Source organism: Camelus dromedarius, chromosome 7 (genome assembly GCF_036321535.1).
Source record: "Camelus dromedarius isolate mCamDro1 chromosome 7, mCamDro1.pat, whole genome shotgun sequence".
In the NCBI taxonomy this organism is placed as follows: Eukaryota; Metazoa; Chordata; class Mammalia; order Artiodactyla; family Camelidae; genus Camelus; species Camelus dromedarius.
This window is the reverse complement of record NC_087442.1, coordinates 4053246-4076470: the sequence shown is the minus strand read 5'-3', so window position 1 is coordinate 4076470 and position 23225 is coordinate 4053246. Positions and strand designations below refer to the sequence as shown.

At 37.3% G+C, this 23225-nt stretch overlaps 1 protein-coding gene across 2 annotated transcripts in view; it reads right to left on the bottom strand.

The window, feature by feature from the left end:
• XRCC2 (X-ray repair cross complementing 2) overlaps positions 1-23225 on the bottom strand; it is a 160368-nt gene that overhangs the window by 118196 nt on the left and 18947 nt on the right. Inside the window, exon 3 of one of the 2 annotated variants that reach the window (XM_031455756.2) lies at positions 20729-21691. The exons of the other annotated variant lie outside the window; for it this stretch is intronic. Coding sequence (XP_031311616.1) covers positions 20970-21691 — 722 coding nt within the window. The 3' untranslated portion in view covers positions 20729-20969. Of the gene's footprint in view, positions 1-20728; positions 21692-23225 lie in introns of those variants that run through there. 2 annotated transcript variants of the gene reach the window in all.

The window sequence follows — 23225 nt, the reverse complement described above, 5'->3', positions numbered from 1 at the left end:
CTAATCAAACCTAATTAAACCTGTATCTATGCTAGAAAATACTTACTTAGCTGAAGACTATTTAGTGTTGTTCTTTCATTCTTTATGTTTTTCTCCGCTATCTCGATACATTAAAACATATCTGAGGTTTATCTGGAGCCAGAATTTGAAAGGACATCAAGAAGGTTTTCCATCTGTATGGTTTTATAGTATGGTTGGAGTTATTTTCCAAATGAAAATCAGCAGATACGTAGTCCTCTGGTTACCATCTTCCAAGGATTCCAATTTTCCATCTGAACAAAACCATACTGTGGGACAGAATTTCAGCTTGATCTTTCATTCCAGTAACTGCTATTAGATTCTACTATGGGTTATAGGTAAATCTTTGCCTATGATGTAAAAGAGCCAACTTTTTTTTTTGTTTGAATAATCTCAAGTGCAGTGAATTCATGTCTGGAGAGCATCTCATACTTCACTTCCTAATATGGCTCCATTTTTTCCATCACAAATAGCTTATTATGGAAAAGGAAGGGGGCTGAGTCCTATACCATGTGGGTGCAACAACAGGGATGCCTGGTGGGGAGAAGGCACAACAGCCCTATGGGCCAGAACATGAACAAGAGAAAAAGAGAGAGAGTTTCAGAAAGAGGGGAGATCCCAGGCGGCACTGAGCGGTCTGAGAGTCCAGTTCTCTAAGGCCGTGATTACCGGAGTGCCATCCCAGACCAACCCTGGCAGCAGCACCAGGGAGCTTATTAGAAACAAAGAATCCAGGCTTCACCTCAGGCAGACAGAATCAAAACCCGCACTTCAACAAAAGCCCCTGGTAATCTGTATATACAGTAAAGAATCGCTAATAAAGACACCAAGAGTTTTATACTTTTATGCCCTGATGGTCTCGCCTTATTTAGGCGTCTTGTAATACAGTCACCTTAAAATGCACTCAGACTTAGGATGAACTTGGAAGAGGGTTCGCGATCACGTAGGATAAAGAGTCCCTTATGCTGTCCCTGTGTTAGCTCACAGTTTTCCCTAATGACTCAGTAAAGGAATACTTAATACACTCCTATGAGCAAGGTACTAAGACATGTGTTACAGAGGATGCACACTCTTTAACAAAACCTTAATTTTTGTGACTGGAAGACAGGCTATCTTTAAAATAGGAAATAATCCAGATATCCTGTTAGACTCTAATTCTCTAATGCATTAGATTTTTAAAAACCCTAACTAGCTGCCATGAGAAATGAGGCATGTTGCTTTAATAAATGTTCCATTCAACCAAATGTAAAATGCATGTTATTATACGGAATTAGATTTGTTCTCCCTGTACACATCCTGCTCTTCATTAGATGAGTCCAATTTAAATACTACATTGAAAATTCAAGAGTCGTTTTGTAAGCTCTCTGCTAAACAAATACAACCCCAATTTGAAGCATGGTGCAGTAGAAAGAAAACAGCAATGATGGATGTGGGTGGCGCAGAAGACTGCACGCATTACTTCAAGGTCATCCAGAGAAATAATTACATCATTTGCCAATGAATTTGGTTATCTTAAAAAAAAAAAAAAAAGTCAGGCTAGAGCACTTTTTCTACCCATATTGGCCGAAAGAACTCTGCTCTCCTGTGAACCAACCAACAGCTACTCATTACTGAGTGCCTACTATATGCCAACACTGTGAAAGATACAAAAGCATGGGAAACAGAACTTGTTCTCCGAGAATTTATAGTCTAGACTGGCAGGAAAATGGGATGCACATAAAAGTAACGGTCAAGAGAGTATATAAGTGTCAAATGAGGTAAGCAAACAAGTGTGCAGAAGTTTCCTCTGGTCTGGGGTGAGCAGGGAAGCTTCGCAGGGCCTGCAGGAGTTGAGCTGGGCACTGAGGCTCCATCTTAAGTTGAATAAAATGGTAGAACCAATAGTTTGGAGTAAAATATTCTCCCTCCTCAGCCGTAGTTCTCATCGTGCTTTTCCCAAAAGAAACATTTTCTTGGGACTTTCTCATATCAGAGGTCTGATTTTAAGGTCCAAATGTGTTGGTCTTACTATGGTATTAATCATCCAGTTTAAAAAAATCATTTTTGGATGGAAACTTAGCTAATGCTAGCTACATGCTATTTATCTGGCAAAATGTTAGTGCATTAGCTTCATTTCAGCAGCCTCGTGGGTTTTTCCCTCCTGCTCTGGCCAAGAAGGATCCTAGTTGAAAACAGTCACATGAAACAGTGCAGTCATATCCCCCTGCTATTGCACGTCCAGTGTGTCCTCCAGGGCCATGCGCCTCACACATGGGGCTTCACAGATGTTGCTCACAGATGGATGCACTAAAAGAACGATTCTGGTGACGCTCCCTGGCCCATCTTTTCCACATTACAAGCAGAGAAAGTACTCAACAGCGAGAGGAGGAGGAGGAAGAAAAAGCCGGCTGGGATTTGAAGAATCAGTTGACTTGTTCTCATCAGTAATAGTACATGTTTTTGTTTACCCATCAACCTAACCCACTTGGAGGCTGAAGTAAGAATGAGGGGCCCTAACATTATGCCAAAGTATAATTTTCAAAAGGTTAAAAGCATGATCTCATACACACATAAAATAAACATGTGGCAAGTGATTTTATTTAACTCATTAGTCAGTGAGGGAAATGGTAAAAGACTAGGTTCAACCAAGAATTGTAGGAGCTAGGTATAAATTTTAAAAGGAATGGTGGGGTAAGATTACCAGGTTAGATATAAAACTAGCTAATGTCCCGTGGGCCACAGGCGACACAACCTCTAGGGTTATCTTTCCCACTGGACACAAATTATTTGCACTTCTAACCAGACAAAAATCTACAAGTTAACCTCTGCTCCAACAGAGCTGTCAACGAACCTAGTCAACAGACAGTCAGAGGGGCAAGCCCGGCAGTGCACTGGAGGAACAGCTCCAAGTTTTGAATAATTGTTCCGACACTCAGAAGGGGCTCTCAGAGGGTAACGGCAAAGGTCCAGCCTCCTACTGGACTCGTGTGCAGGTCTTTACACTGTGGATGACACTGTACCTGTCACAAAAGAACGCTGTTCGGGCAGGGATTCAGTCTGTACAGCTTGAGAGAACAGGATTTGATTTGTGTAATGACAAGACTCAGAGAATGTTCCAGTGAACATCAATGAGCACAAAGATCATCTACGTGGCAACCTCAGTGATCTGGAACCCAGTTGAGAACCAACCTAGATACAAATTTAAAGGGTATTTAAGTCTGATTTTTGATTTAATTCTAACAGTCTTGCTCATCTGGAGACTCCTGGACAAAGTCGTACATCCGCAGAGGAATACATTAACCCATAAGCTCCAAGGGCCACTTAGTCATAGGTTATGGCACCATAACCTCCTGAAGGCATCAGTGTCTTATAGTGAAGTTCTAGAAAGCATCTTTATGTAAGGGCCAGTTATCAAAAATCCTAAATTGTTTTTCAATAAATGCTATTCAAGAAAGTATGCAAATATGTAATTCAAAATTACTTCTAAGAAAAACATTTTAATGCAAAAGTATTTGTATTTAAAGAGCTAACAAGTGAATTCAACCCCTAGTATTAACTATATGTTATGTGCAGGATACCTTACTGGGTACGAGCTGTACTAACAGTAACAAGATGTTCCTGCTTTCAGAACGCTTTTATGAGGGAGATATCTTAGCCGACATACTTAGTACGAGAAAGTCCTACTGACGTCCTAGTGCACATGTAGAAACACACAGGAAGGAACGAGCGACCCAGACCTGAATTAGAGGAAGTCAGGGAAGACTTCATGGAGAAAAGGACATTTGGGGTGGGCCTTGAAGGATTTAATTTCATTTGACTAGAAAATCCTCTAAAACAAATGACTGTGAATAAAGGAAGGTTGCCAAGCTCTTTCTCAAAATGACTCCAATTATGTAGAAAAATATATGTGATATTTATAAATAAAGACAAGTGACAAATTAAGATAAAAACATTAAGAAAAATGGACCCATATTGTGGACAATTCACAACAGACATAGGAAGGGCCAATGAACACCCAAAATTGTACTTGATCTTCCTAATTACCAAAGAAAGGCAAAGTAAAATGAGATACCCTTTTGCAGAGAGCAGCATAATGAAGATTAAAGAGAGGAATAATACTTGTGGTTAACAAGTGTGTAAAGAAAGTAGTGTTCTCAAAAAAAAAAAACAAAACAGAGAAACTGGCACTCTCATATAAGTTATTAAGAATTTAAACTGGTACAACTTTTCCTTTAGAAATGCATTTCCACTGCAAATAGTTTATCCTATGAAAATAATTACACAGCACTGCAAAAACTATATCTGCATGAATATTACCAACACAAAAAACAATTTTTAAAAGGAAAGCAAAGAAACAAATATCCAACAGTTGAGGACTGGTTGATAAATTACAGGTCCATGAAATATATGGCATTAAAAATTATAATCACATAAAATTTAATGATGTGAAATAAATGTCAAAATATTAAGTGAGAAAAAAAAGTGTTATAGAAGTCTGTCAGTATACCAGAAACTAACACAACATTGTAAACTGCCTATACGTCAATTAAAAAAAAAGTCAGTCAGTATGATCCCAATTTTGATTTTAAAAATGAAAGATAAGGATCATTATTTCCCTGTTTCTTTCCAGATTATGCCCTTAGGTCTCATCTCCCACATTTAATTCTAAGCTGATACATTTTTTATTTCTTTGTGAGAAACTCTAGAATCAACTAGTGAAAGAGTATTTTTTAACTATTATAATAATGCTTAAGAAAATCTGAAAGAGAATATATACCAATAAAGTTAAAATAACTTTTAATTTTCTTAATTCTGTAAAGTGTCTGCAATAAACATATATTACTTTAAAATCAGAATCGCAAATGTGATTATTTACAAGTTGAAAAAAATGATCTATTTTAAACACTTACAGGAATTTAGTCTAAAAAATTAATCACAGAGATACAGAAAAAATGTTTGTAGAAGCACTGTCATAGCCCATGTTCCTCAGAAACAGAACACGAGGCCAAGCTTACATGCTAATAGTTCATTAGTGAGGGAAAGGGGGGTCAGGAGAGCCTACCTGAGGAGCACATGGAGAGTTTGCCCCAGCATCCTAACAAGAGTCAGGTGGTCTCACAGGATGTCTCCAGGGCGCTGATATAAAGTACTGTGTCCAGGAGCGGTCCATTCAGGGGGAGTTAGGGAAAATAACTTACATAACATTTCCCTTCTTCTCCAGGCAGTTACTGGGTATGCCAGTGGGCAGGCACCTCAGATGGTCTTCATTATCAGTTAGTGCCTGGGGCTCCTTGATTTGTAGGGCTGTGGTGGCAGCAGCCGGCACTGGGTCCACAACCATGGGAGGACTATGAGTAACAGCCAGTCATCTCCTTGGAGCACACCAAGACCCACTCTCTGCTGCCGTAGATGGCTCCAAATTTGTAACTAGCATTGGTGTCATTCCCCTCTCCCACCATCTATTCAGATGACCCTCCCTTTCAGCCAGGCACTTTGGCTGGTCTGAGTTGCTTTCTGGGCAGGGTTGGAGCTCTCATGATCCTGCCCTTGTTGGGCCATGGATGCTTCATTGCTCACTCACAGTTATCAGTGGCATGGAAACCTGACAAGATACCCTCATTTTATAAAACAAAGTGCATCTACTCCTTTTACTCAAGAAAGGCATACCTCTCCCCTGTACATAATCTTATTATGGACACTGCTGCCAGATTGAGAATCTTTTGAGGCACCCCTCTCCCCCAAACTCCAAACAACAGGCAAGATGGGGGTGGATATGGGGAGTATCAATTTGAAATACTGGTGTCTGAGAGGATTCCTTTAATTAAAGAACCATAAGCCCACCTCAGGGTTTCATGCTTTCCCTCTCTCATTCGTCAGTGGTGGGACAGCCTACAGAGCGGATCAGTGGAAAAAACAGAATTCTTTTAATGATCTCTCTGACATCTCCAGTTGTTTGGAAGAATACATCACTTCTGAAGAATGCCATGTGAGCAAAGAAGCATCAATACAAAATAGTGAAGGCAGAGGAGGCTTGCTTCATCCAGCAATAAAACGGCAAAGACTGATGCCCTCAACCTACCTACCTCCCACCTGCCTACTGACTACCCACCTATCCATCCATCCAGTGATGAAAGCATTCAAGACTTGTAAATATCATCTTGGGAAATCCCCATCTGTCACAAAATGCACTTTCTCTGCATTTTCAGAGTTTAGGGCAAAGGGAAGGAACTTAGTAGGTCATGCATTTGTCATCTATTTCATAGAAGAGGGATGAAAATTTCCATGTTTACTTCTAATAGATGAACTTTACCACTTTCAATGAAAGAAACATATATGCAAGGTAAGTTGAAGTCTGATGTTAAAGTTCTAGTTTCTCTAACTTTTAGATTTCTGGATTCCAAAATCTAGCCTCGGGGGAGGACATAGCTCAGTGGTAGAGCTCATGCTTAGCATGCACAAGGTCCTGGGTTCAATCCCCAGTACCTCTATTAAAATAAACAAATAAATAAACCTAATTACTCCCACAAAAAACAAACAAAAAATTTAAAACAATAAAATAAAATCCACACTTATTTTTTAAATTGGGAGAAATGTCTTTCTTGATGCTACCTATCAACTAACTGTTCATTTATTCAGTCCTACTAGGTACTTACTATATTTAGAGTTAATGTAAAGAGCATATGAAGAAATGCATTTCCAACACATTTACTTTGTGTTACCCATTATTTATCAACATTTGAAATAGGTAGGTTGTTTCGACCAACTGTATTCTAGTAGTAACTGTAGTAATTAATTACTCAATTACTTAGTACTTAGAGTCTTAAGGTCACAGGAGAGAACTGTTACAAATTTAAATTTATATGCATATTTTCGTTGCGGACACATGGGAGCAGGCCAACAAAGTCAGAAATGGACTTTTAAGTATAAAAAGTTTACTAGATTAGATTAAAATTCTGTAGGGGAAGGGAATTCAGGAAACTAATAATAATGTAAAAATTCTGACTATTAAATACAAGGTTAACTCTTAAACCTATTTTTAATCTTAAAAACTGTGGTAAAATATACGTAACATAAAATTTACCGTCTTAGCCATTAAGTGTACAGTTCAGGAGTGGTAAGCACATTCTAAAACTCTTTACCTTGCAAAACTGAAACTCTAACCGTTAAACAATCCCTCACCTTCCCTGGCAACCACCCTTGGACTTTCTGACCACCCAACACAGCCCACATGGGGGGAAATCATACAGTATTAACACAAGCTTTACTTTTGCATTTAAAAGAAAGGGTGGTAGGTCTAAAATTGCTATGATATATAGATTTCATTAGATATATTTAGTAAATATTTTAAAGTGTTAAAATGTCAGAAATCAAAACTTTTGCCACCACCTAAACTTATGAATGTCAATTCAAAAGGCGTTAAGGTAATACATAATTTTCCAAGTTTCGTTTAGGGAGTGTGTGAGTAGAAAAGGAGCCCAGCAACCCTAATCTAGCCTTTTTGTTTCATACGTAAGAGATGAAATGGTTTGCGTATGGTCACACACCGGGATGCCCGTGGCGCATCGGAGAAAACCTGTGACTCCTGATACCGAAGAGCCCTTTCCAACCACAGCCTCTGCTGTCCATGAATTTTATGTTTATTCCAATTTTAACCACACTGTTCACGTATAATCTGTGTGAACACCTAGAATAGCCAAGAATCCTTTATAATAAAAAAAATACCCTGTATCTCTGGCACAAGTTATAATTTTATATAATAAACTTAAATAGATGAATCTGAATTTGGTAATATAGAGAGTATTTTGTTTTAAGTAAGATTAAGTGTATCATCCTATAAATAATCAGTATACTATTATGGACTTTTAGAGGTAGGAGAGGCCTCAGAGGTCATCTAGTCTGAAAAATACAGAATAAATTAAGGCACAATGAAGTAAATTGTCTCCAAATAGCCTTCTGGAAATTCTGAACTATTTTTGAAATGTTAAAGATATGATTTATGTGACTATCCATAAATATTTCTTAATCTTGTAAAAAGGATCCTTTAAGAAACTTCAAAATAAATGAATGAAATCCAATAATTTAAAACTCAAGTGCTGTTATTTCTACAAAATCTTGGATTATATGTTCATTTGTTCACTGGAAGAAAAATCACATTTTCATTTCTTATATTTTATTTATATTAGAAAGAACACTTCAGTATTAATTCAAATATCTATCCATTAAATGCAAAAATGTTAATGCAATATTAAAATGAAATTTAAATGAAAGCAAGGGGATATCACATTAAGGTTCCCATGGCAACTCTCACTACACTTTTCAGCTTCTGAATTGTAATATGGTCATTTATTACAGGCTCATATAAAACATAATTTTGCAAATATTTAAAGATATATAGGTTAATTCATGTCAATTCAAAACTTCATATGCAATGTAATATAATACAGCAGGCTAAGAATACTCCAAGTATTAACCCATATTCTTAATTTAGACATATCTACATGAAACAGATGCAAACTTCCTACATTTTGAATCATCTGTAATTGAATAATCTCTGTTTTGGATAGCACTCACATGAATCATAGCATTTTGTAGTTCCCACAACAGTTGAAATCTGAACTTTATGTCACATAAATGCAAATATAGGTAGGGTCAAGTGCTTCTCTCTGTAGTTTAGTACGAGTTTGAAATTACAGATCACACATTTTACCAGAGTAGGCAAAATATAAATCCATTAGTTCACACAAGTTGAAAGTCCAGGAATTGAATTATGTAGGAGATCAAATGATACTATCAAAGCCCTACCTTTCTCATTGGCCCTGCTTTTTCTATAACTTTCAGCAGTTTGTGTCAATGTACTGAGAACTCAAAAAAAAATAAATATCTATTAACCAACCAGTATCTCTTTGTTTATCTAAAGGAAAAAACTGGACCACTACAAAGTTGTATGCATAGAAAAAAATGTAAACACTCTGAACAGCCATCCTTAGGGGTAGGTAAGCAAACTGTGGTATAAAGAGCTTTGAAAGCGATTAGACCAACAAGCTGATGTGGAAACGGGGCCACAGCACATTGTTAGGCAAACAAAGCAAGTATGAGGCAGTAGGCTCAGTAAGGAATAAACCGGAACAAAGCAAAGCAAGAAGCCAAACACTATGGTAGAAACAATGTGTGTATCAATATAGAGAGAAGTCTAGAATGAGGTACACCAAACACTGAGCAGAGCTCTCTGGATGGTGGCTTTATTTCTTGATTTTTCAGATGTATATATTCAAACGAATATAATGAGGAATAAAGGATAAACTGTAAATGAAGTGCTGTCGGCTGTTACAGGCACGAACACACTCATATTCTCCACCACTGAGAGGAGGAGTACACCTTGGTAAAAACCTTCTCGAGACATTTGATAACCTGAACAAGCTGCAGCAACTCTATTTCTATACTCTTTTTTGAAAAATAATTGGGAAATTGGAAACTACTCACACATTCAAGAATAATTAAATAATAGTTAATTGGTTAAATAATCATATATCTATAAGAGGGGCACTAAGTATCATATCATAGCATATTCCTATGGGAAAATACTATTGATAACATGACGGGTCAGGATGCCCTTAGCCGCAAGTAACAGAAAACCCCAACTCAGCTTAAATTATAAAATATAATAACCACAGCAGCTGAACACCCATTCACCTCTAATTCCTCCTGAAACCAAACTACAGTGACAGAAAAGGGGAAAAAGTAAAATTCCATAAAGACAAAGAAAGGGGGAGGGGACAACAGCAACACAATCTTTGAAGCCAGAAGCTGGAGGATGGGGACAGGTGTGTGGACCCAGTGGAACAGATGACACGGATACCTAAGCAGGCAGTACAGAAACAGGCTGACTTACCCGTCAGAACTCAAAACATACACGAGAAGTGACACATTTGGGAAGTGGGAGTGCAGGGGAAGAATTTACATGAGAAATGAGAACCCAGGTCTCCCCAAGAAATCAAAGCCTACTTGCAGATTTTAGAGGCTAGTGTCCCTCCCACATCAGAGCGTTAACTTTTTACAAAATGTTGAGGCCAAAGTGCCCTAGTCGTATGTGTTCACGTATACATGTTGTAATTCCTTTAACATGTGATAATGAGTTATGAGATACATTAAAAATGTACCTTAATGAGCTGATTAGAACATCGCCAAATCTCATTCTGCTGTCCCCTTCTTTTGCTAACTTTAGCGTGGAATATTTAGTTTTGCTTGTCTTTGCACCTTATTTTTAAAAGAATCTCCACAGAAAAACTTAAAAATGAGTGTTCATAGCAGCATTATTCACAAAAACCCCAAACTGGAAACAACCCAAATGTCCATCAAGTGAAGAACAGATTTTTTAAAGTGGTATATTTTCATAACAGAATATTCTATGGCAATAAAAAGTAATGAAGTACTGACACTTGCTGGATTTTGGAAGAATCTTGAAAACATTATCCTAAGTAACAGAAGCCTCACAAAAGGCCACATATTGTGTGATTCCATTTATAGGAAATGTCCAGAACAGGCAAATCTATAGTCAGAAAGTAGATTAGTGGTTGCCAGGGGCTGGGAATAATGAGTGATAGTGGACATGGAGTTTCTTTTGGGGGTGATGAAAATTTTCTAAAATTAGTTCTAAACAGCTCTGAACTAAAACCATCAGAGTATACTTTAAGTGGGTCATTTTTGTGGTATGTGAATCATATCTTTAAAAAACTATCAAGAAAAGGTATTATACTGAATGTATATTTTGGCAGTATCTTTTAAGAAAATTCAACCTTATGATTCTAAGATTTATCTAATGTTTATGCATCTTGCATAATGCATTCATTTTTTTAGTGCTTCATAAAATGAATACACTACCGTTTGCTTATCCATTCTATGGTGAATGGATGTTTTAGTCGATTCTGGCTTTGCTGTTACAATGCTAATACAATTATACATCTCTCTTACTGCCTATGAGCAAGAATTTCTCAAGGATCTATACTGGACTAAGGTGTGTTTAACTTTATAAAATAACGCCAAGTAAGTTTCCCAAATTCCACATGGCTTTGCATTCCCACCAGCACTGAATTAGATTTCTCTTTGTCGCGTATCTTCTTCAGCACTTGGTATTGTCAGCCTTTAGGTTTCTGTCAGCTAGATGTGTATGGAATGACATTAAGATCTTAACTTGTATTTCTATTACCAATGAGACCGAACCTCATTTCACGTTTTTGTGGGGTTTTTTGCTTGTTGTTTTTCACCATTCTTGTTTCTCCTTTGGTGAAATGCCTCCGGGTGTTTTGCCCATTTTTCTATGCATTAATTCTTCCTTACTGACTTGTGTGTACACCACATAAACACACAATTCTAATGAATTAGACAAATTAGTGAACAGAAACAATGTGCATATATATAATTATATATAGATTCTGGATGTCAAACACGTATCAGCTGCAGATACACTTTCAGTTTGTAGCTTTTCACTTTATTCTGATGAATAAAAATTCAGTTTTAATGTCAAAATTTTCTTTCCATTATGATTGATTGCTTTTTGTGTATTGGAAGAATTATTTCCGTACTCTAAGATCATAAATATATTTTCATATGGTCTTCTGCAGTTTTTAATGTTTCGCTTTTACATTTACATCTTTAATCATCGGAATGGATTTTTTGAAAATATACATTAAATAAGATTCAGCGTCATCTTTTTCCACATGTATCTCTCGTCCTCGCTACAACCTGAACAGGCTGTTTCCACAGATTTGCTACTTCTGACACATATTAAGCTCCACACACGGGTGGGTTTGCTCTCCTGCTTTATATCCTTTTCTGCTTGTTTATCCCTGTACCAATAACACTCCATCTTAATCACTTTAGCTGCGTAATATCTTTCCATGTAATAGAGTAAGTCTCCCTACTGCAGTCCTCTTTGAGACTAGAGCAGCATTAGAAGTGTGGGGCTCAGATTTCCTGTGAGAGTGAATCTGCCACAGTGGGTGGGGTTAACTGACAGCTTCCAGCTAAAACATCTAGACCTGCTGCAGCAGCTGAGCAGAGGTAATGCCCTTCCCAGGCAGCTACCGAGTGCCCGAGCAAGGCAGGAGTCCTGAGGCCTGGTTGTTTCTGCCCCACGTAGGGCTCCTCCACAGTCTCGGCTCCAGAAGGACAAGACTTTCTCAGAGCTGTGCTGCCAGTCTGAGGTTCTTCCTGCCAATGCTCCTTCCTTCCTTCCTCCACCTAAAGGTGTCAGACCCGCAGAACATTCTGAAGGCTTTCCCTGCCTAACCCGGCTCCTTCTCCTTCGTAGCCATCACATCTTATACTTCTAACCCATGTTGGCATCTGTCTCCTAGAAGACCTGAAATGATACAGAGTCCTGGCTATTCTTGGTTCCCTGCTCTATAAATTTAAGAATGTTAAGAATCACTTAAGTTCCAAAATGAAGGGAAACAAAAATAGGATTTTGACAGGAATTGTATTGGATCAATTCATCAATTGCAAAGTCGATGTCCTTACAATATTGAGTCAATTCATGAACATGCTTCCTCTCTCCATTTACTTAGGTTTTCTTTAAAGTGTCTTTCAATACAGCCTTGTAATTTTCTCCAAAAGGGCCCTGCATATTTTTGTGATTCCTAGGAAATCTTATATTTTTAGTTACGATCAAAATTGTATATTTTTAAAATCCATTTTTTCTAATTCCATTGCTGGTATTTAGAAAAATTTTAATGTTGATATTTTAACTGGCAAATTCATTAAATTCTTAATTCTAAAATCTATTTCTAGATAGGTTTCGGTTCCCACGTACACAACTGTATAGTTATAAGAATGACAATTTAGTTCTTCCTTATGCCTTTTATTGATATTCCTTGCCTTACTGTGCTTACAGTTTAAGTACAATGTTGAATACAAGTGATAGCAGACATTCTTGTCTTGTTCTTGATTTTAAAGGGAATGCTTCTACTATTTCACTATTTAGTAATGTTTACTGCGGGATTTTTTTGTAGATACTTTATCAGTTCAAGGAAAGTATCTTCTATTCTATGGTAAAAGTTAATATCATGAAAAGATGTTGAATTTTATTAAAAGCTTCTCTGTATCTACTGATAAAGTATTATTTTTTAGTTTAATCTGTTTGTGAGAAACTTAGTGATTTATTATTATGAGATTACTGGAATCTATCAAATACTTTTTCCGCATTGCTTGTTATCTTAACTTTTTCCCATTTAGTCCAGTTTATGTGGCAAATTTTACTGACTGGCTTTCAAATGCTAGACCCACCTCGTGCTCCTGGTATAAACCCAACTTTGTCATGAGTCTTTGAATTATTTTTTATTGTGTTCAGTGTTCTTTTTTAAAACATATCTTTTTTCTTCCCATTTAATTGAGATATAAGTGACATACAGCACTGTGTTAAGTTTAAGGTTACAACATGATTTGATTCACATACATCATGAAATGATTACCTCAATGTGTTTAGTCAACATCCATCATTTCATACAGATACAAAATAGAAAACAACATTTTTTCCTTCTGATGACAGCTCTCACAATCCTCTCTTAACAACTTTCATATACAACATAAAGCAGTGTTAATCAATCATATTGTACATTACACCTCTAGTACTTACAACTGGAGGTTTGACCTTTGACTGCCTTCATCCAAGTGCCCCCTCCTCACCCTCTGCCTCTAGTAACCACAAATATGATCTCTTTTCCTATGAGTTTGTTTTTGAAGTATAATTGACCTCCAACACTATGCTCATTCCTGTTACACACAGATTCAAGATTTCTATACTTTTTAAAATGATCACCATGATATTTCTAGTTATCACCTGTCATTACACAAAGATATCACATAATTATTGACTCTCCTCCCTGCACTGTACATTTCACACCCATTATTCATTTATTCTGTAACTGGAAGTCTGAACCTCTTAATCTCAGCTATTTCTCTCATACCCCCTCTGGTAACCACCTGTCTGTTCTTAGTATCTAAGACTCTGTTTCTGTTTTATGTTTGTTTCATTATTTAGATTCCACATATGAGTGAAATCATACAATATTTGTCTTTCTCTGTCTCACTTATTTGATTTAGTATAATATCCTCTAGGTCCATTCATGTTGATGCAAATGGCAAGACCTCATTCTTTTTTATTGCTGAGTAATATTTCACTGTGCATGTGTGTATACGTACCACATCTTTATCCATTCATCTACTGATGGACATGTAGGTTGCTACCATATCTTGGCTATTGTAAACAGCGCTGCAAAGAACACTCAGGTACAAGGGTGCATATATCTTTTCTAATTAGTGTTTTCATTTTCTTCAGATAAATACCCAGGAGTGGAAATGGTGGATCATATGGTAGTTCTATTTTTTAATTTTTTGAGGAATCTCCATACTGTTTTCCATAGTGGCTGCAACAATTAACATTACCATCAACAGTGTGCTAGGGTTCCTTTTCTCCACACCCTTACCAACATTTATTTGCCATATTTTTTATAACGGACATTCTGCTAGCTGTGAGGTGGTATCTCATTTTGTTTTTGATTTGCATTTCCCAGATGATTAGCAATGTTGAACATCCTTTTCATGTGCCTGTTGGCCATCTGTATGTCTTCTTTGGAGAAATGTCTATTTAGATTCCTCTGCCGATTTTTTAATTAGGTTTTTTCAATGTTGTGTGAGTTCATTGTGTATTCTGGATATTAACTCCTTATCAGATAATTGTTTGCAAATATCTTCCTCTCTTCAGTAGGTGGCCTCTTCATTTTATTGAGTTTCCTTCACTGAGCAAAAGCTTTTTGATATGAAGTAGTCCCATTTACTTAGTTTCCCTTGCCAGAAGAGATATGTCCAAAAAAAATTACTATGACCAATGTCAAAGAGCACCCTGCTTATTTTCTTCTGTAAGTTTTATGAGTCTTTATTTAAGTATTTAATCCATTTTGAATTTATTTTCATGCATGGTGTGAGAAAGTGGCCCGTCTTGTCTCTCTGGCAGCGGCCCAGTCACCCAGCCCCATTTGTCGAAGAGGCTGTCACTTACCCACTGTAGTCTTTCCTCCTTTGTTTTGTCTTTATTGATCCTTTATTACATTTTCCCCATTTTATTAATCTCTGCTTTTGTAATTACATTTCTTCTACTTGGTGAAGGGGATTTAATTTGCAATTTATTTTCTTCTTTAGGGAAATACTTATTTAGCTCCCTTTTAGCCCTTCCTCTGATTTAATGAAAGGGTTTAAGGCTATAAATTTGGCCCAAGTACTGTTTTAACAATACTCCTCAAATTTGATATAAATATCATTAATTAAATACATTTTGTATTTTATATTGTGAGATCTTCAATCTGTTTTATTTTGAAGTTTATTCCTTACTTTTGAAATTTATGGAGAATTCCTAGTTTTTGTTACTGATTTCTGGTTTAATTGTATTGTCCCTGGAGAACTTACTCTGTGCATTCAATCCTTTGAATTCTGTGGACAGAGCTTTATGGCTGAGTACATGGTCACTCTAAACTGCCATAAGCATCCTGGGAAAGAATGTACCCTGCACTGGATGAGTGGTGTGGTTTGCGTATCATCCTTCAATCTTTAGTATCCTGACTGATGTTGTTTACTTCGTCTACCAATTACTCGGGCATGAAAATCTCAAAACATAATTCCTAACTTCTCTATTCCCCTTATGTCTGTAAACTTCATGTCATCCTGGTGAATTGAAAATTTTATCAATTTCCTTTTTTTATCTTTACCTTTAGTAAGAGATCTTCCAGCCTTCTTACCTGAGTAGCTTTTGTCTGATATTACTATGCACATACCAGCCTTCTCCTGATTTGCACTTAATGGAGGATGCTTTTCCATTCCCTTAATATCAAAATTTAAAACTTTTTTTCTATTCTTGAGTGATTATTCTAGAAATCATAAGCTGCAACCTCTTTGTCAGTGTCTAATGTCGATACCTTTCCTTCTCTGGACAACGTAAGGACCTTAGGACATTAACTCCATATACCCCGACATCTGACTCTCCCCACCTGATGTATACATACACATGACTATTTGGGGGGGTGTCATTTTTTTCTGCAGTTTTTCACCCAGGGACTTGGTTTTTTGTGTGTCATGTTACCTTAGATTGTATTTTGGACACTGCATTTAAGAATTCACTTTTAGAAATAATCTGAAACCTATAAATGATACTGTCATTCTCCGGAGAGGATTTCTGTTTTGGCAGGGACGCGTTCTGCTATTACTGGAAGTCCCCCTAAATGACTGTCGGGAGGGGAAGTTCAAATTACTGATTCAAGTCTGGTGATGATTATCGTACTTTTTCAGGTTTCTTTTTTTTTTTTTTTTTCTTGAGATCGTTTTAGTAAGATCCATCCATTGTCTCAGTTTTCAAATTTATTGATATGAGTTGTTAATATTCTAAAGTCTCTGCTCTACTTATGGTCATGTTCTCTTGTTCATTTCTGAAACTGAGCTCTTGCTCTTCTTGGTCATTTGATTTTATTGTTCCTATTGTGTTTTCTATTTCATTAATTTCTACTTAGTTTTTTTCTCCTGTCTTTGAGTTTATTGTTTTTCTAACAAGTTGTATGTTAGTATTTTCTAACTGTGACTACTTGACTTATTTAGAAACATTTTTTTTCTAAATTTGGAAACTTTCTAGTTATCCTTTTTGTTGCTGTCTTCTGACAATTGCATGATAAAGAAAAATGATCTCCATGATACTGACTCTTTAAAATTTGATGTCTTTTCATAGTATCTGATCAATTTTCATAAATTTTCCTTGTGTTTAAATTACACATTCTTATTTTGTAAGCAGAGTTCTACATATGTTCACTAGGTCAAGTCTGACCTTGTGCTTAGATTCCTTAACTGATTTTTTTAAACTGACTGGTCTCCCAGATATATTAAAATATCCACTGTGATGGTGACTGTCAATTTCTCCTTCTAGTCCTCTAAACTTTTTTCATTTTTGAAGATTTTTACAGAGGACATATAAACGTAACCTATCATTATCTAGAGATCTTCGTTAAAACAGAAAATATCAGTACAGTTAAAGTCTACTTACACAGCTACAAGAGCTTCCTTTGATATTTCTGGTCTTTAAAAAAATTTTTTTTAATTAATTTTTTTTGTGTTGGGGGGGAGAGTAATTAGGTTTATTTATTTATTTTTTAATGGAGGTGCTGGGGATTGAACCCAGGACCTCCTGCATGCTAAGCATCTGCTCTACCCCTGAGCTACACCCTCCCTTCTCTCTGGTCTTAATCTTAACCCTCTCAGCCTTTCTGTATCTTTGTTTCAGATGAATTTCTTTAAAAAGCATATTGTAGATTGTTAAAGATCCAGCCTAATGACCCAACATTTTTTGCAGAAGAGTTCGACACATGTATAACTGGAACTGTCTTTCTCACATGGCTCACTGTCCTATCCACTGTTTCTCCTGGGTGTGTTCACGTTTTGCTTCTCTCATTTCCCTTCTGCCTCAACATATACTACTGGAGAGTGCGCTACTTCGGTTTTTTAGAGGCAGTTCTTCAAACTGTCAGGTTCTCGCTGAAGTCTAAAATTGGTCCTTATCTTTACTCTCCTTCAGAATACAAGCTATTTAGATCAATAGGACTTCAATTACCTACCTTACCTGGACTAGGTTTACAGGCAGTAAGACATCCAGAATCTCTCGTTTCTCATGGTTCTTCCTCCCACAAAGTAGACACTGTTTTACACCCTCAGTATTTCTTTAGATGACTCAAGTGCTTGCTGTTTCCTTTACTCACTATTATTTCTTACATTTCAGACTTTGGGATGATAGTCCTCCTTCCCTGAAGTATATCTTTTAGAAGCTCCTTTAGTGAGGCAATTTTCACGGTAAATTCTCAATTTCTGTTCACCTGAAAATGTCATTTCACCCTCGTTCTTAGATAATCCATATGGAACAGTAGTCTGCATCCATGTTTTCTGGAATGATACTAATAATCCAGCATTTGAGAGTTGAAAGCTGAAAACTTCAGACAAAGGAAGTAATAAGGCAAGCACTATTCTAATTTTATACAGCATTTACCAGACGAATGTCTGAAATACCTTTCATACGCGTTTTTTTTTTTTTTTTTAAGTTTTGGGGTTTTTAAATTTTTTAATTTAATTAATTAATTTTCATGCATGTTAAGCATGTGCTCTACCACTGAGCTATACTGTTCTCCTTCATATGCATTTTATAAAAATTAGATTTCTCACAATGATCGTCCTGAGAAGCTCACCAGTAAGAAACATATTTTATAATTCCCCTCGCCTTTTTTCCTAACAGGTGAACAGGATAAATACCCTAAGACTTGTAATCACTTGCTCCTCTTACTCTTCTGGTTCCGCCTAGCATCCCCGTCATCTGATCTGTGTTACTTAGGATGTGCCGTTTCTGTCTCTTTAAGGATGATTCTTTTTACAAGTATTAAATTTTCCACAGTGTTCAAGAAATCCCATTGGTGTAACTTTTAGTTTAAAAGAATTTTTTATTAACCAGGATTCTTAATTCCTTCCAACATGTCAGATAACAAATCTTTTAAAGATAACTAAGTCTTTGGTCTGACACATTAATATATAATTGATAATTTAAGTTAATAAAATTCATTATTTTTTAATCATGTTCCTGAAGAATAAGTTATCAATCTGTGAATAACAGTCCATTAAATTAGCGCTTCATTTATACAGAGGGGAAATGGAAACTCCTATCATATTCGAGGCCACAATTCTGCTAAGAGTTGCTAAGTTTTTTGTAAACGCATGTAACAAATTCCCTGGACTTGACAGGGGAGGGTAAGAGCATTTCCATAACAGCTAAAAGAAGTACTCTCAAGTATAGCAAGAGATTGTCAACCTTACTAATCACACACCTTAAAAAAAAAATGTGTTTTATTGTTTTTTTTTTCTTTCAGAGTAAGCACATATGCATTTACTGGGAGTTTTCTGGTTTGTCTTTTTTGGCAGTGGAGGAGGGTAATTAGGTTTATTTATTTACCTTTTTTAAATAGAGGTACTGGGGATTGAACTCAGGATTTCACGGATGCTAGGCACACACTCTGCCACTGAGCTCTACCCACCCCGCCACATTCTTATCAAAGGGAAAAATAAATGCATACTCCCCTAATATATAAGTATTTATAAATTTCTTATGTGTAACATATTGCATGTAATAAAATACACAAAAATATAAATTAAAAAGGATGGACTATGAATAAAATAAGTATCTTAAAATATTTTAAAATACATTAATGGAAAGATAACACTTGAGGGCATATTGGTAAATGGGTGTGAATGACAGTAATGTGATCCAGTGTAATTTAACTTGATTGCCAACAGAATGCCATCATTTTAGGGGCAGGGTATAGCTCAAGCGGTAGAGCGCATGCTTAGCATGTACGAAGTCCTGGGTTCACTCCTCAGTACCTCCTCTAAAAATAAATAAACCAAATTACCTCCCACTGCCCCTCGCCCCCCAAAAAAAACTTAAAAATAAAAAGATGCCATCATTTAACATTCCATTATGTGGCTGAGCAGCAAACATTGGGCCCAGAAGGGCTGTAAGTCTGACGATTTTTTATTGTCTGCCAACAGTTTGGTCCCCACCGCCCACCCTCGACAACAAAGTAGTTCCTAGACAGGGACTTGTTCACCAGGGAGACAATCCCAGGGGCACCGTGACAGCGGGGAGGGGGAGGAAGCGGAGTATTTACCTACCAGAACCTGGCCCGGCCCATACGCAGCCCGGGGGGCTCTGGCATCCAGGAGACACCTTCAGAAGTGTCAGGGTTTGGAACTGCAGGCAGGCTAGAGGAAGCCCAGGGGACACACAGCGTATGTGACACCCATTCTGCCTGCATTATGAGGACTGTCTTTTAAGCCCTTATAAAGAATCTTTGTTAGCTAAGTGAAGGTACGGTTAGACAGTTTCACCTACACAGGTTACATATAAATCAACACACCCGTGAGAACACCACTGTCCATTCTTCCCACCTTTCCCACAGGGCACCTCAAATACACACGTGACACAGGCAATCTAACACAGAGACCGAGGGAGTGCTGGGGTCAGAGCATCAATACTGATAAAATTCAATCTTCTCTCAGATTAAAATGCACAAATCAAAGTTATAAAATACATTACCTTCTGTCCCCCTTGAGGTGCATGTGCCCATTCTGGCCATTAGAGACCAAAGCATATAGAGCCTCGCCCAGATCTCAGCTGGGAACAATTCCATTCATTTCAGGGTATGTGGGAACTCTTCTAACTGGGTAAGAAAACACTAGTAACATAACGTTCTAATACAGTTTCAGCATTTGCCTATCACTTAACAAGGAGGGGATGAAAATTTCAATCTTCACAGAATTCCTTGATTGGGTATCTTATTTCCCAGTATTTAAAAAATTATATAGAAACCCACCCATAATGCGGCTCCATCTAGGAATTCACTGCAACTCAGGTCAAAATGCTCTGACTTCCCATAGTCTTTGGTATGAAAGGCAAACTGCAAACTGGGTAGGCTCTTTGTTTTCATCCCTTTTACAGAAATAACAGCTCTACAGAAACGTTTTTCAAATTCACAGCTTCCTAAATGAGTTACATGTGAAAACTCAGAAATGCATTTCAACTTTCCTAAACAAGTATTGAATTGAATTCCAGAAATGTGACACAAAGTTATAAAACTCCATTTTATTTGGACTGAAATGAGTCTTATTTAGTTTTTAAACAACTTAATCATATACAGTTTAATTATTATTATCACTCTGAATAATCTTCACAACCTAGGAACAGAACAGGCTTAAACGGTACTAGTTTAAGAAATCCACCTTGTGTAGAAATACTGTCATGTTAAATTCCCTGAGAGTTTAAAACTTTAGAATCAAATCATTTTAGCCTACTAAAGACTTTTAAAACTTGCTTAATATTCCCCTCAAAGACTATTTTATGATACATATCAACAAAACTCAACGCCACTTTCTCTGATAATAAAAAAATGTTTTCTTAAATTGTTACTTTTTAAATGACGTGAAACTAAAGAAAATTGGTTGCTGGTTTTAGAATCATCATGTTTGAAGAAAAAGATCCTGTGCTTCACCGCTTGCTGCCACGCCTTACAGAGGTAGGGCCGATAGTCTAGCTCCGCATCACTCGGACGGTTAGAGGCACAAGAAGGACCTTCTGCTGAGTTTGCGGTTTTCTGCATTATACTTTGTGTTGTTGCAAAAAGAACCAATCGATACTCATTTACAAGTTTCTCTAAGAGTTGAGAACATTTCTTCAGAACAGACTCCTGTAAGTTAACACTTTCTCCTCCATTGACACGGTCTATCCAATAAAAAGCCGACAGGCTATCCAAAATCAGAAGGCAGAGGGAGGGGTGACGACAAAACATGGTTTCTAGCGAGTACAGCGTGAGAAGCAGCTGCGTGCTACTACTGCAGTAGACCAGAGAGAGTCTCCCGAGGCAATGCTTTATCACTTCTTCAGAACTTTGGGACAGTCTGTGCTCAAGAACTGTAACAAGCCGAAGCATGTCAAAGTGGTAATCCGTGTCAATAAATAAGACTTCTACTTCCAGTCCACCTTCCGATTTTGGAAGTATACATCGTGCTGTTAAGTGATAAAGCATCTCTGTTTTTCCTGTTCCTTCTGGACCATGAAATTCAAGAATAGCACCTGTGTAAAATTTAAAAATGTCGGTCAAAATGCAGCAGCACAATAATGGTAGGCTAAGAAATGAGAAGTCTGCAAAAATGTTTAAAAAAATTTACTGAAATATTCTTTTGAAAGAAAATCTAAATCCACTTGCCCAAATGGATTCGTAGAAGCAAACACAAATAAATAGGGAAGTTAAATCATTAAATTTCACCTCTGAGAGAGGTGCTGGCTGTTAATTAGCACCAAGAAAATTTGAAAAACAAAACAACATGGTTGAAATGGGCCCAAGGGCATCTGCTGGGGATGGGCCGCATACACAGAATTAAACTCGCAATACTGCAGCATTAAGCATAACATGCCACAGGTCTAGGGTCTTTTAAAGAGATACTGACCCATGATACACGCCATTTCTGGTAGTTGATTTTCCAATATCCATTTCCTCCTTTTTCCTTAAGTTTAAAACCCCAATATGGGGGGAAGGCAATGTGCCCAGCTTAAAAACTATTTTTCTTAGTTTTCCTTGCAAAGATAGGTCAGCAGGTATCAGAGTTGTATCCAGTGAAACACAGTGGATGTCTGCTGGGGTTTCTAACTTTTGCTGCCCTGAGACAGGTGCCACTTCTGCTCTGCCACTCCCTCCTCTGGTGCAGCAGTCATCTTGGAACAGCGAGGATGCCGGGTTCACACCAAAGAGGGCAGACCCCGAAAAGGGTGGAGCAGGAAGACAGGCATGTCCAGGACTTGGATGACAACACGGAACCCTGTGTGCCAACGACGCACAGCCTGCCTCGGTACCAACGGGTGGAAAATAAGCCTCTAGCTCATAAGCTGCTAGGTTGGATTTCTGTCACATGCAGTTGAATCAATCCATAATTAGGGCTTCTCAATGTCGTTGTCATAATGGGTGGAACAATTCTTGACTGTGCAGATTCACACAAGCAGAGCAGTAAGAGCCCACAGCTCTCAGGTCCTAAATGCCAACAGCACCCCTCAGGTGAAAACTCCCTACACAGGTCCAAGCTGCCTTCAGTTACTCCCTGCTATAGTGAGTATCTCTGAAATGGTCTTGCTGAAACGACATCTGCATTGTGAATTATTTTCCACATTATAAATCAAAGTCAACTACTCTGAACTTTAAAGACTCCAAATCTCTCTCTATACAGGTTCCAATAACTCTCTTTCATTGAGGACAGGACATGTTAAATAAAACACCTGGGGAAACTGTCCTGTCTCCAGAGCTATTAAAATCCACTCTAAACAGTGGCCTTCCAATTTTTGTTTGTTTGCCATTAAATTTATGGCTAAACTACGTAACTGGAAACATGTTAAAAAGCAGATTCTCAGGTTCCAAACAAGTTATGGTCTATCTGAGAATCCAGTTACTTTATTTCTTGTTATTACTGACAAACCATTTTATGCTGGAACAATCACAAATAATGTGTAAGAAATCTAGCAGTTTGCCACCAGCACATATTTAAGGTAATATGAAACTTCAGCCAATTTTCCCTATATTCTTATGTACAATTTGCAATTCAAGATTTTAATTAGAGGG